The following is an 11,287-nucleotide window of genomic DNA, read 5'->3' on the forward strand; positions in this document are numbered from 1 at the left end:
ACAGCTGGTCCACTCTCCTCTTTCCCACAGGGGGAATCGTGCCACAACCTACAGGCGGTGTAACCTTGAGCACGTCACTATTCTGGCTTTGAAAGATGGGGAGGCCAGCAGCGCCCACGGGGGTGGGGTTGTGAGCATTAAACAGCATCGTGCCTGCAAGGGCCTATAGCACCAGGCCAGCTCCTAGCAGGTGTGTGGTGTTACCTGTTCCAGCGGGGCCTCTCAGTCCCTCCTCCTGTGGTGAAAGGGACAAGGCCACCTCCCAGGGCGGGGACCCCGTGAGTGAATGTGCGTGGGGCGGTCCCCGAAGAGTGGACCCCACCCCGCCGGGCCAGCGCGCAGGGTGTGGCCCACAGAAGCCCAACCGCCAGGCTGGGCGGGCGCGCGTCTGTCCGCCCGCCCCTCGGGCACGCGGTCTCCTGGCTCTCTCAAGCACTAAGTGTCTTTGCTTTCGGGTCCCTCCTCAAGCCAGACGTCTATCCTGAACTCCGAGCCGCCTTTCTGGCTGGGGCCGTGACAGCGCGCGGCCTGCGGGGCCTCTGTGACCGCGCGCGGCCCGCCGCCCGGCCCGCAGTCCCCACCCCGGGTCTCCCCTCTCGCACCTCCACCTCTGCGGCGGTAAAATGCAGCACTCGCACGGCGCCTGCGCGACTCTGGGGCGGGGCGGTGGCCGCAGCTATTTATAGAAGGTGACGTCACCTTGAAATAGACCGTTAGGGCCGGGCCGCCCTCCCCCCCAACTCGCGCCGCTCCGCGCCGCCCGGCCCGGCCGCTCCCACTGCGCAGGCGTCCTCCCGTCCTCCCATCCCCCCCGGCGCGGCCGCCTGTCCTCCCTCGGCGGCGTCCGCGGCGCGAGCCACAGAGCGCCGGGCGAGCCAGCGAGCGGGCGAGAGGCGCTGCCTGCTGCCTGCAGCCTCGGCCGGCCGGCAAGCCAGTGCGCGTGCGCGGCGGCGGCCTCCGCGGCGACCGGAGAGGACGCGCGGGCGAGCGAGCGGAGCGGGAAGCGAGGCGAGGCCGGGCTCAGCGACATGGGGGACCGCGAGCAGCTGCTGCAGCGGGCGCGGCTGGCCGAGCAGGCGGAGCGCTACGACGACATGGCCTCCGCCATGAAGGCGGTGAGCGCGCCGGGAGCCCGGGCGGTCGGCCGGGGGCCCGGCGTAGGGGAGGGGTGGGCGGCCCGGCGGCAGCCCCTTCGGGCCCGGGGCGAGCCCGCCGCCCGCCTGGGCGCGGCCGCCGGCCCGCAGCCCTCGCTTCCCGCGCCCGCCGCGCGTCCCGCCATTTCTTGCGGCCGGGCGGGGGGGGTCTCCAGGGAGGGGGCGCAGCGGGGACCCCGCGGGCGGACGAGGGGCGCGGCATCCCAGCTTGGAGCCCCGAGTGGGGGAGGGTGCGTGGGGGAGCCGCATTCCTCCTCCGGCCCGTTCCGCCAGGCTAGGGCACCCCCTCTCGCTTTCCTCCACGCACCCCAACTTGTAATAAAGAATCACCTAGTGAGTGGCGCCCTGTCTCCACTGGTTTCCGCTGCCACGACCCGAAGTCGCTGTAATCCCGATGCGCTTTCGTTCTGCTCGCCTGAACCGCTCTAGTTCCATCCTTCACCCCCCGAGGTCCGCTTTGTGTGCCGAGACCCCTACCCTGCAGTCAGGCGAGGGCGTGGGGCCCCCTCCCATGTCGGATGCTGCGTCCGTCTGCCTGGAACCCCAAACGGGTTGCGACTGCTGGGCCAGCCGAACCCATGTGCCTTTGCCCTCTCGAGATCCTCGGAGACCCGCCTGCAGCTCCGTTTCCGGGGAAGGAATCGTGGCCGGCCACACCCTGGCCAGTGCCTTGGATTAGACACCACCTGCGTGTCTGAGACCTAGAGTTCCAGCGACCCCCTCACTGTTCTGTCTCCTCGTAGTATTTCACGTCTTCTCTAAATGAACATCTCTCTGCATCAAGGTCACAGGGCTAGAGCCACAGTGGGCAACCTGCCCTGTTCACCCAGCCCACAACCTCCTGAGATGGGGTGGATCTGCTGGGGCCCCACCCTAGACCTGCAGACTCAGATACTCGGGGGGTGGGACTCAGAGCTGCCCTTGACCCATCCCTCAAGGCAAGTGCCAGTGGGTTAAAGTCAAGAATGACTGTCCTGGGTTATTTAGCTCCTTTGCCCTTTTTTCCTGGCTTGGGAGGGGATTTGGTACTGAAAAATCCTGAAATACACTGGCTCTCTAAAATTTCAGAGTCATGTGAAAGCTCCTTTTTAAGGCTTTTGTTATTAATACAAAATCTGTCGTTGTGAAATCTGTTGTTGGGGTCCAAATTTAGGATTATCCAGGTAAGGAGGGTACTTGAAGCATTATCTTTTTCCATGTCATCCACATCATACCTTGAACCAGGTGTCTGGAAACTACCATCACCACCGCCCAATTGTTGACTCCTTGGTTATCTCCACTTGAGCCCAAGCAGGGTGTTAATGGGCTAGATAAGAAGGAGCTTTTCATCCACACCAGATGCGATGTAGTTTGGAACCTGAAGTCTGTAACTCTGAGGGTCTCATAAGAAAATAAAGATTTAATAATGTAGCAGATTTTATAGAAATAAGATTGACTATGAGTGCATTTCCTCGCAAGGAGTCCTGAGCTTAATCTATGGGACAAAGCCACTTCTGTCCACTCAGCAAGCCACACTAAAGTGCGCCTCTTCTCCCTAGTCGCTGAGTGGCACTGGGGCTGAGGCTGCTCTCTGGACGTTTTAGTGAGGCCCTCACCTGTCCTACCAGTGGGACCTGAAGACTGCAATGTTAGAAGCCTTTTGAGGACTAAAAAAGGAGCTGGAAACAAAGTGATTGAGATTAAGGGGAAATGACTAGAAGGCAGTTGTGGAGCTGTGGGAAACCGGAAATTTGAAATGAGAAGTAAGGAGAGAGTGCACAGATGTAACAGGAAAGGGATAGAGTTTGCACAGAAAAAAAATTGGTTTTCTGCTCTTTGTAAGCAGGCTTGAAAAATGCTTTCCTGTAGCTTCCTACTTGTGTCCACAGATTTTCTATGAGACATTAAGGTAGGATTTTGCAAAGGTGTATTGGAAACATAACATCGGTGTCAGAAATGATTGGTGGGTGGATAGGCTCCTGAAAATGCAATCCAAGCTCTAATTATGTCATCTCAGAACTGTGAGACCAGTCCCTCAAGGCAACTACTATTAAAATGAGAACTTTTTTGGTCAATATGCCTGTTTCTTCTATTAAAGAAATTTTTTTTTTCTCATCTAAATTAATGGATATATTTATTAGAAAGGACTCAGCAAGGTCAGTGGAAAACTTTCTCACATTTTACCTAAGTTGACTTTTGAACGTTTAATTTTTACTGTTATTTAGAAGGCTTAGTCCCTATTTCACTAATATCCTAGGCCTGAAATACAGCTTTTGGGAGGATTTGGGATTCTGTTAACTCTCTGGGTTTATGGGGGTTTTCTTCAGGGCAGGTAAGTAGACTGCTGTCAGGCACCTGAGTGAGGGAATGCTCTGATGCGGCCACTCTGTGACCTTGAAGCTCACAATTTCTTGTCTCCTGGTCCTCTGAAGTGCAAAACTAGTTATGTTGGTGTTACTGTCAAGTGGGTTTTTAGCTTTCATTTTTCTAACTTGTCTTCTGTTTCCTTTATCATCTAAATGGTACCTAATAATATTGCCTGCCTGTAATGACTGATGTTCCTTATGCTGCCAGCGTCACCTGGAGGATGGTGTTGGTAAGGCCTAAAAAAAAAATCACGCATGTTGAAAACAAAGGTGTTTGTTCACATCAGTTGAGAGCTGCAGTTCCCTGCCTCATCCCCTAATTTGAAGAGGCAAGAAATGTTTTTGAAGTTAAGTAAAGGTGTGTCTTCCAGCTCATCTCACACCTAACTGCTTACATAGAGTGGAACAGTGGAAAGAAAAGTTGTGAAAGATTCTGGAACCCAAGTCCTTGTTAGACCAGGCTTAGAATGACCTTATGCAGTTCATCACCTCATAAAATGAGCCTAGTTTCATGAGAACTATGAAATAATCCCATAATGTGGGATAAAAATATTAGTGCATAAATCTGAGTGATCTAAGGAAAGAGTAATCAGATTTCTAATGAATACTCATGGATAGACATCATTCAGTCATGTCACAACCCTTAGTCATCCATACTGAAACGGAGGTGGCAATCGTGGGGTTACAAAATGTCAAAGTACTTGGGATGGCGTGGTGTGTTCTAATACTGTTGCACAGTCATTGACAAAGGATGGAGAGAAATACACCTGAAGGACTTGAAGGCTGTCTGTAGAAATCTCAAGTGCAGGCAACAAAGCTGCAGCTTTTGAGGCCCAGCGCAGTGCTATAGCTGTCAGATCTCAGGAAGTAGGGAGTCAGCAAGTGGTCTGCGAAAGGAGAGCACGGCTGAGCGTCCTAGGCTGGGACGTAACCCATGTTGCAGATATGGAAACAGGATGATTCTGAGGTGGACCAGGACTGTGATCAGTGTGGCATCCTACAGCCACGTTGGTACTACCTTTGAAATGTGCGTGAACCAGCAAGCCGTGCTGCCCATGTGAGTATTGCTTTGTCTTAACGGCTGAGGAAGGAAGAGGGCTCTGCTTTGGTCCTGCAGTATTCTCAGGTAAAAAGACGTTCACTTGGTGAGCAGCTCACATAGCTTTGCTGCACTGACATGAGCTGTCCCCATCTGGATTTGGGGTTGCTAAATTATCCCCAAAAGAGCTCCTGCTGTCAAAAACCCCACCTTTCCTTTAAAGAAAACAAAAATGTATTTTCTCATCTTTGTCTGGAACTTAATATTAGTGATAAGACTTCAGTGTCACACTTTTTCAGAAATAATGACGAGGGGGATACCCCAAGTGTGTGTTCCATGTTACAGTTCATCAGGTTTATTAAATTTACCATTTTACCTGTTAGGCACTCAGTAAAGGGTGTCTGATTCCATGTGTGCGTTCTCATTTACTCTTGAGAACAGCTCTGGATGGACCCTGTTACTAACTCCATTTTACAAATGAGATTTGAAGAGATGAATTTCCTCAAGGTGGAGCTGTAAAGTGAAGATTTTGGCCCTCAAGTTTAGAGCTCTCCCTTTAACCCAGTGATGATGCCCCATGAGGCTGAGGGATCGAGTTTCTTTCTCATATACTTTTCTGGTCCTTTAGCCATTGTCATCATTGGTCACTTAAGTTCCGTGCCAGTCACGTAAGTGGGCTTAGTGAACAAATAATTCCCTCTATTAGATAGAAGTCATTTATGCCAAGTTTAATTAAAGACAGTATCTGCCACTTATGGGTCTTAGCTACAGCAGGGGAACATAACTGGATTATGCTTGGTCTCTTAAAGACCGTTTTTTTTTTTTTTTTTTAAGCTTAGGAAGCAAAATATTAATTTGAGTTCCTGCTATGAATTGAGAAGTACAAGACTATGTTAAATTATAGTTTTAAGAGATTGTTTCTCCATATTGTGTTTAGTATATTTTACAAGCCTAGAGACTGCCTAGGTTTCAGTGTTTAGGTTGGTCAGATTCTCCCACGTGTCTAGGTCGAAGCCGGTGGAAACTGCCCCTCCTGCTCCTCACCCTGCAGTGGCATCCCCTCCTTAGTGGCAGGTTTTGGCACTTCTGTGGTTGGAACCTGCACAGCTTCTGAAGATTTTGGACCTGGTGCCTCAGGGCGGTAGTGTGCAGTAATCCTGTTCAGGTGGGGTTGTATTTAATGCCAGTCATGGCCCATGAAAATGTCTCCTTAAGCCCAGAGCAAGACAAAGGTGGTTTCTTAATGATACAAGGGTAGCTATTTTGACCGATAGTGAGCTTAGAGGAAATAGTCACTACCTGAACTCACCTGCTGTGAGCTCAAAGCCGGGTCCCTTCCTGGCCTTGTAGGACCTGCAGCTTCTCCCTGGTGAGGACAGAAGGTGGCCTTTCCAGGTCAGGGCAAGTGGAGACCAATGATGGGTGCCTTGCCAGTGGGGCACCAGGCAGAATCTTCACTTTGGAGGGCATTGACTTGGGAAAGAATCAGCCAAAAAAAAAGCTTTCATTCTTCAAGGTCACTTCATTTTAAAAAATCTATATAGGGTTCTGCCAAAGAAGCTTAAAGACTGTCATGTGGTTATGTTTATGTAATTGTTCTTGAGGATTTTTTTTTCTTGTTGTAAACTTCTATACCAAAAGCAAGCTTGTTGGTAGCATGCGGGTGTGGGCGGCTGTGATGAGCGGTAGGAGTGTGTGTGGGGCCATGAAGGCTGAAGCCTTCTCGGGGAGGAGGAGGATCTAAACCTCAGCTTGAGCCATGTGGTCTGGCAGCTCAGGGGATTTTTTTTTTTTTTTTTTAAATTTGTTTGTTCAGTGTTACTTTTGAGGTTGAATGTTTCCCAGATTGAGAACTTTAAGTTTTCCCAAATAGTTCATGTGCTATTTTTGGCAGTGGGTCTATTTTTACTCACAAACACATAGCTTATTGCCCTTTGAGTTAGTGGGAGGAGGCCCTTGGGGATTGTTGAATAAGCCAATGGTGTCACAAGAAGATAAATGAATTCGTAACTGGCCAGGTCATTGGATGCTTTCAGAAACACCATGTGGTCTGGAGCAGAAAGGGGTGAAGGGAGCTGGTGCAGCCAGAGGCTCCACGGTGAGGACACACGGGAATGACTGGCAGGGGGGCCAGTCCTCAAGGGAGGTGGGGGAGCCTCCCAAATGGGAAAGGTTCAGCGGTCTTTAGGTTTTCAGGAAGCATCTGAGTAGGATTACCTGGGGTGGGGAGTCGGGCAGGAGAACCAGATGGCAGAGGGGCAGTGAGCAGAGGTCGGGGAGTCCCTCAGAGCTGGCATGGTCATGTGAGGACCTAGTGTTGGGGGAGGTGCTGCATTGGGCACAGCTGGCATGTGATGGGCATGAGAGTGTTGGGACCAGCATCAGAGGAGAAAGAAGGCTGAGAACCCTTGTCTAGGTCTCTCCTGTCTTGAAATTCCATGTCTGCTCTTTCTGTTCCTGATGAGCTGTTTGGAAGCTTGTGACCCTAGAGATGCAGGAAGTCATCTCTGCCGAATCCACAGGTGGCTGTCCCGCTGGGCTCGTGTGATGGTTGGTTGGGACCAGTTCTACTTTCCTGCCCTGCATTGCATTGCCCTCAGGATCTGCCCCTCTTACTGGGTGACCGGACTTGTCTTTAAGTATCCTGGCTCCTGTTATTTTGGAAGTTGAAGTGTTGAGAATTCACACTAGCAAACATTAGCGAAGGTTATTTGCACTAAGTATCAACAGCCAAGACTGGCTGTAAATCTTGTTTTACAACAGGCCATCGGATTTCACTTCAGTCTATAATTTTCCAATCTGGGGAAAACTCCCAATTTTCTGTAGTCATCTGATCAAGTAATAAAGCTATCTTACTCCCATAAGTTTCCTTTTGTTAGCCAAGCTGTAATCCAGGAGTATTAAAAAACACTATATTTAAGCATATGCAGTTGTTTCCTAGTTAGGCCTTGGCTGGGGTTCTGAGAACAATGCTTGTTTAGCTGTTAGTCACACTCAGCTGATGCCGATAGTGATTCATTCAGACTGGCAGGCGACCAGGTGATCGTTACATAAACACTGACACTCCCAGGCACTAGTGTTTCTTGTGAAGGTGTCATTACAAATATTGCCCAGTAGCCTTTTTTGGCGGTTTATTCTGGATGGAGAAAGGATCAGGCCTGTGGATTCCACAGATACACCCACGTTATAGTACCGACCTCAGGCCTTAACCGCACCTGTTATTGTTGCTCAGGAAAAACAATCCTAGGATTTTAGAGCTGGAGAAATCCTTTGAGGTGGTTTGGGCTGGCTTCACTAATTTGACTTTTGATGCCCAGAAAAGTTGTGTTCTGTTGAAGGTCACACAACTAGCTCAGGCTGTGCTCCAGATGTCTTAGGACTTTTCTGAATAATGATACTGCCTCTTGTACAAACACTGTGTGATATACAAATATTTCAGGTATGCACGCAATTTTAGTGATACACTCTGGGGATGTATCTTGAGGTTTCTTTGCAGTAGTCCAACTAAAGCAGTTTTATTGGTCGCAGGATGAAGTATATTAGTGACTCCTTATGGATGTCACTTGCACTTCAGTATCAAGTGGCCTTAGTTGGGATTTGCTTACTGGAAGATCTGAGGAGCTTTCCAAATTCTGTTCTTGCCTCACATTTTGTTTTATGCAGTATTGTCCTAGAAAAGTGTCATTCTAAAGGATTCAGGCATTTTGAGATTTGTGATAGTATTTGAGATAAAATTCTGATTTATATGGGTTGCTTCCATACTTTACACTCGTAGTAAAGCGATGTGAGTATGCGAGTGTCTAAAGGGAGTCCTTGGAGAACACCAGTGGGTTCCAGGTCTTGAAGGACCCGGGAATGCGGATGAGTAGAGAGTAGGGGATTACTTCAGACCTGTGTGGACACCACTCCTATCTGTGTGGTGGTACCGAGGAGCCCAGCCTGTGGGCAGCCCTCCTGGGGAATGTCGGGGAGTCTTGCAGCTATGGAGCATGACGTGTGGTTGGGTTGATGGACTGGGCAGAGGGGGAGACCATCCCTGGCCAAGGGCTTGTAGCAGAAGAGGAAGAGTCCTGGGGATGGGGACATGGGGGAAGTTAGAAGAGGGAGGGTGTTTGTATTCTGTCTGGGATTTATTGAGGTGGGAAGTGGTGATAGACAGTTGCTTGTTTCACTTTTTAAGAACTTGGCACAAGGCCTGAATTGTGAATCTCTCAAAGTTCTTAATGCTAATATTTTTGAGTTGGTATCTGCTTCTTCTGTTAGACTGTAGTCTCCCTTGAGATAGGGTCCTTGTCCAATTGGTTTTTCTTGAGTGGCTTCTCTGTAATCCTGTTTCATTTTGGATATTTTTTGTCCATACTGTGCAGCATGTGGCATCTTAGTTCCCTGACCAAGGGATTGAACCCGTGCCCCCTGCACTGGGAGCATGGAATCTTAACAATGGGATCACCAGGGAAGTACCACATAATCCTGTTTTTCAGGAGGCTTGTTGACGGGGTTGAAAGGAAGATCTCTCTCCCAGGGTTTTGAACTTGGGTCTCAGTGTTTATCTTTTGGGGATGTTGCAGGTGACTGAGCTCAATGAACCTCTCTCCAACGAAGACCGAAACCTCCTCTCCGTGGCGTACAAGAATGTGGTTGGTGCCCGGCGGTCTTCCTGGAGAGTCATCAGCAGCATCGAGCAGAAGACCATGGCCGACGGGAATGAGAAGAAGCTGGAGAAGGTGAAGGCCTACCGGGAGAAGATTGAGAAGGAGCTGGAGACGGTGTGCAACGACGTGCTGGCGCTGCTGGACAGGTTCCTCATCAAGAACTGCAATGACTTCCAGTACGAGAGCAAGGTCTTCTACCTGAAGATGAAGGGTGACTACTACCGCTACCTGGCCGAGGTGGCTGCTGGCGAGAAGAAGAGCAGCGTGGTGGAGGCCTCGGAGGCGGCCTACAAGGAAGCCTTCGAGATTAGCAAGGAGCACATGCAGCCCACACACCCCATCCGGCTGGGCCTGGCCCTCAACTTCTCCGTGTTCTACTACGAGATCCAGAATGCGCCCGAGCAGGCCTGCCTCCTCGCCAAACAAGCCTTCGACGACGCCATAGCCGAGCTGGACACACTAAACGAGGATTCCTATAAGGACTCCACGCTCATCATGCAGCTGCTGCGAGACAACCTCACCCTCTGGACGAGCGACCAGCAGGACGAGGAAGCCGGAGAAGGCAACTGAGCGCCTTGGCCCGCCCCGCCCCCGCCCCGTCACCACCAGTCCCCTCTCGCCACACTCACTAAGTATCCAGTGCTCAACCTATCTGTACGGCAGCACAGCTACTCAGACCTGCTCTCCGCCCCCCGGGAAGCAGTTCCAGATAAATTAATTCATGGGCATTGCTGGACGGACGGTTGCTTTGAGCCCACAGGAGCTCCCTTTTTGGATTGTGCAGACAGGTGCGTTCTGAAGGAGGCATTTTCGTTTGCTTGCCTGTCTAGGTGAATTGCAGGCGAAAGCCTCAGAAAGTTAGAGAGGAGAATTAGCCACACAGGCTACAGTTGGTATTTAAATGGTCCACTTCAAACCAGCTGCTAGTGTTTTGTTAAAGCAGTACATCTGTGCATGCAAAAGTGAATTCACCCCTCCCTCTTCTTTCTTAGCTAACGGAAAACCATTAAGGGAAGCCTGGACGAGAGACCACTTGCTCCTTTCCATCAGCTTAATAATAAACTTTACCGTGAGGTTTCAGTAGCACCTTGTTCGCCTCTTTAAATTATGACGTGCACAAACCTTCTTTTCAATGCAATGCATCTAAAGTTTTGATACCTGTAACTTTTTTTTTTTGGTTGCAATTGTTTAAGAATCATGGATTTATTTTTTGTAACTCTTCGGCTATCGTCCTTGTGTATCCTGACAGCACCACGTGTGTCAGCCCATGTCAATCAAGATGGGTGATTATGAAATGCCAGACTCCTAAATTAAATGTTTTGGAATTCAGTGGGTAAATAAAAATGCTGCTTTGGGGAATATTACCTCTACACGTATGGTCTTCATTTCTCTCGCTCTTGAAGAGCTGTCACAGCTCCCCGCTCTGAATCCTGAGTTGATCTCTCCAAACTCCAAAGCATTTCTGGAATAGGGAGTCTGTGCCCTCTGAGTCCATCACAGGTTTTGCAGCATACACATAAGACTCATGAATTTTAAGTAGTTTTCTCTGAACCCAGCTAATGTGGCCTCTCTGGTCCCCTCTTCCTGTTGCTGATTCCTTTAAAGGGAAGACCCTAGTGCGTCTTCTGAGGCACAGCCCCTCTGGAAGGTGGCTCTGTGTCTGACTTCAAGGGTGTAGCTCCAGCCACCCCACAGAACGTTGGTTGCTTTTTAACACACAAAGTAGGTACATGTTCACCATTTTTCTTAACATTTTTTATGTAGTACGTGGAATAAAATGTTAATTAGGGACACAGCTTGGATACCCAATACAATCTTTAGCAGTCATTACTAAGAAAGCTCTGAGTATTCTTTAAAGTAGGGTAACAGAACTCCCTCTGAGTTTTAAGAACAAGAAAGGCCTGGTCCCTAGTGTACTCCCCGCACCCCTCCTCCCCCTGCCCATCTGCCTCCTCCCCAGGCCACTCCTGAAGCCTTATGTCACCAGCTGGACCCTTGAACTCCAGCCCCTTAATGATTTCTGGCACCACCAGCCTGGTACTCGGGCCTGGATATGCTTGTCAAGCGGATTGGTTCCGTTACACAAAGGCCCTAAGC

At 50.1% G+C, this 11,287-nt stretch overlaps 1 protein-coding gene across 1 annotated transcript; it reads left to right on the forward strand.

The window, feature by feature from the left end:
- Nucleotides 1-681: 681 nt before the first annotated feature.
- Nucleotides 682-10,549, forward strand: YWHAH (tyrosine 3-monooxygenase/tryptophan 5-monooxygenase activation protein eta). Its single transcript, XM_069557058.1, has 2 exons — nt 682-1,115; nt 9,107-10,549. The coding sequence occupies exons 1-2, from the start codon at nt 1,029-1,031 to the stop codon at nt 9,758-9,760; spliced, it is 741 nt and encodes a 246-aa protein (XP_069413159.1). The 5' UTR covers nt 682-1,028; the 3' UTR covers nt 9,761-10,549.
- Nucleotides 10,550-11,287: the final 738 nt, after the last annotated feature.

The sequence above is a fragment of the Ovis canadensis genome, chromosome 17 (genome assembly GCF_042477335.2).
Source record: "Ovis canadensis isolate MfBH-ARS-UI-01 breed Bighorn chromosome 17, ARS-UI_OviCan_v2, whole genome shotgun sequence".
Taxonomy (NCBI): Eukaryota; Metazoa; Chordata; class Mammalia; order Artiodactyla; family Bovidae; genus Ovis; species Ovis canadensis.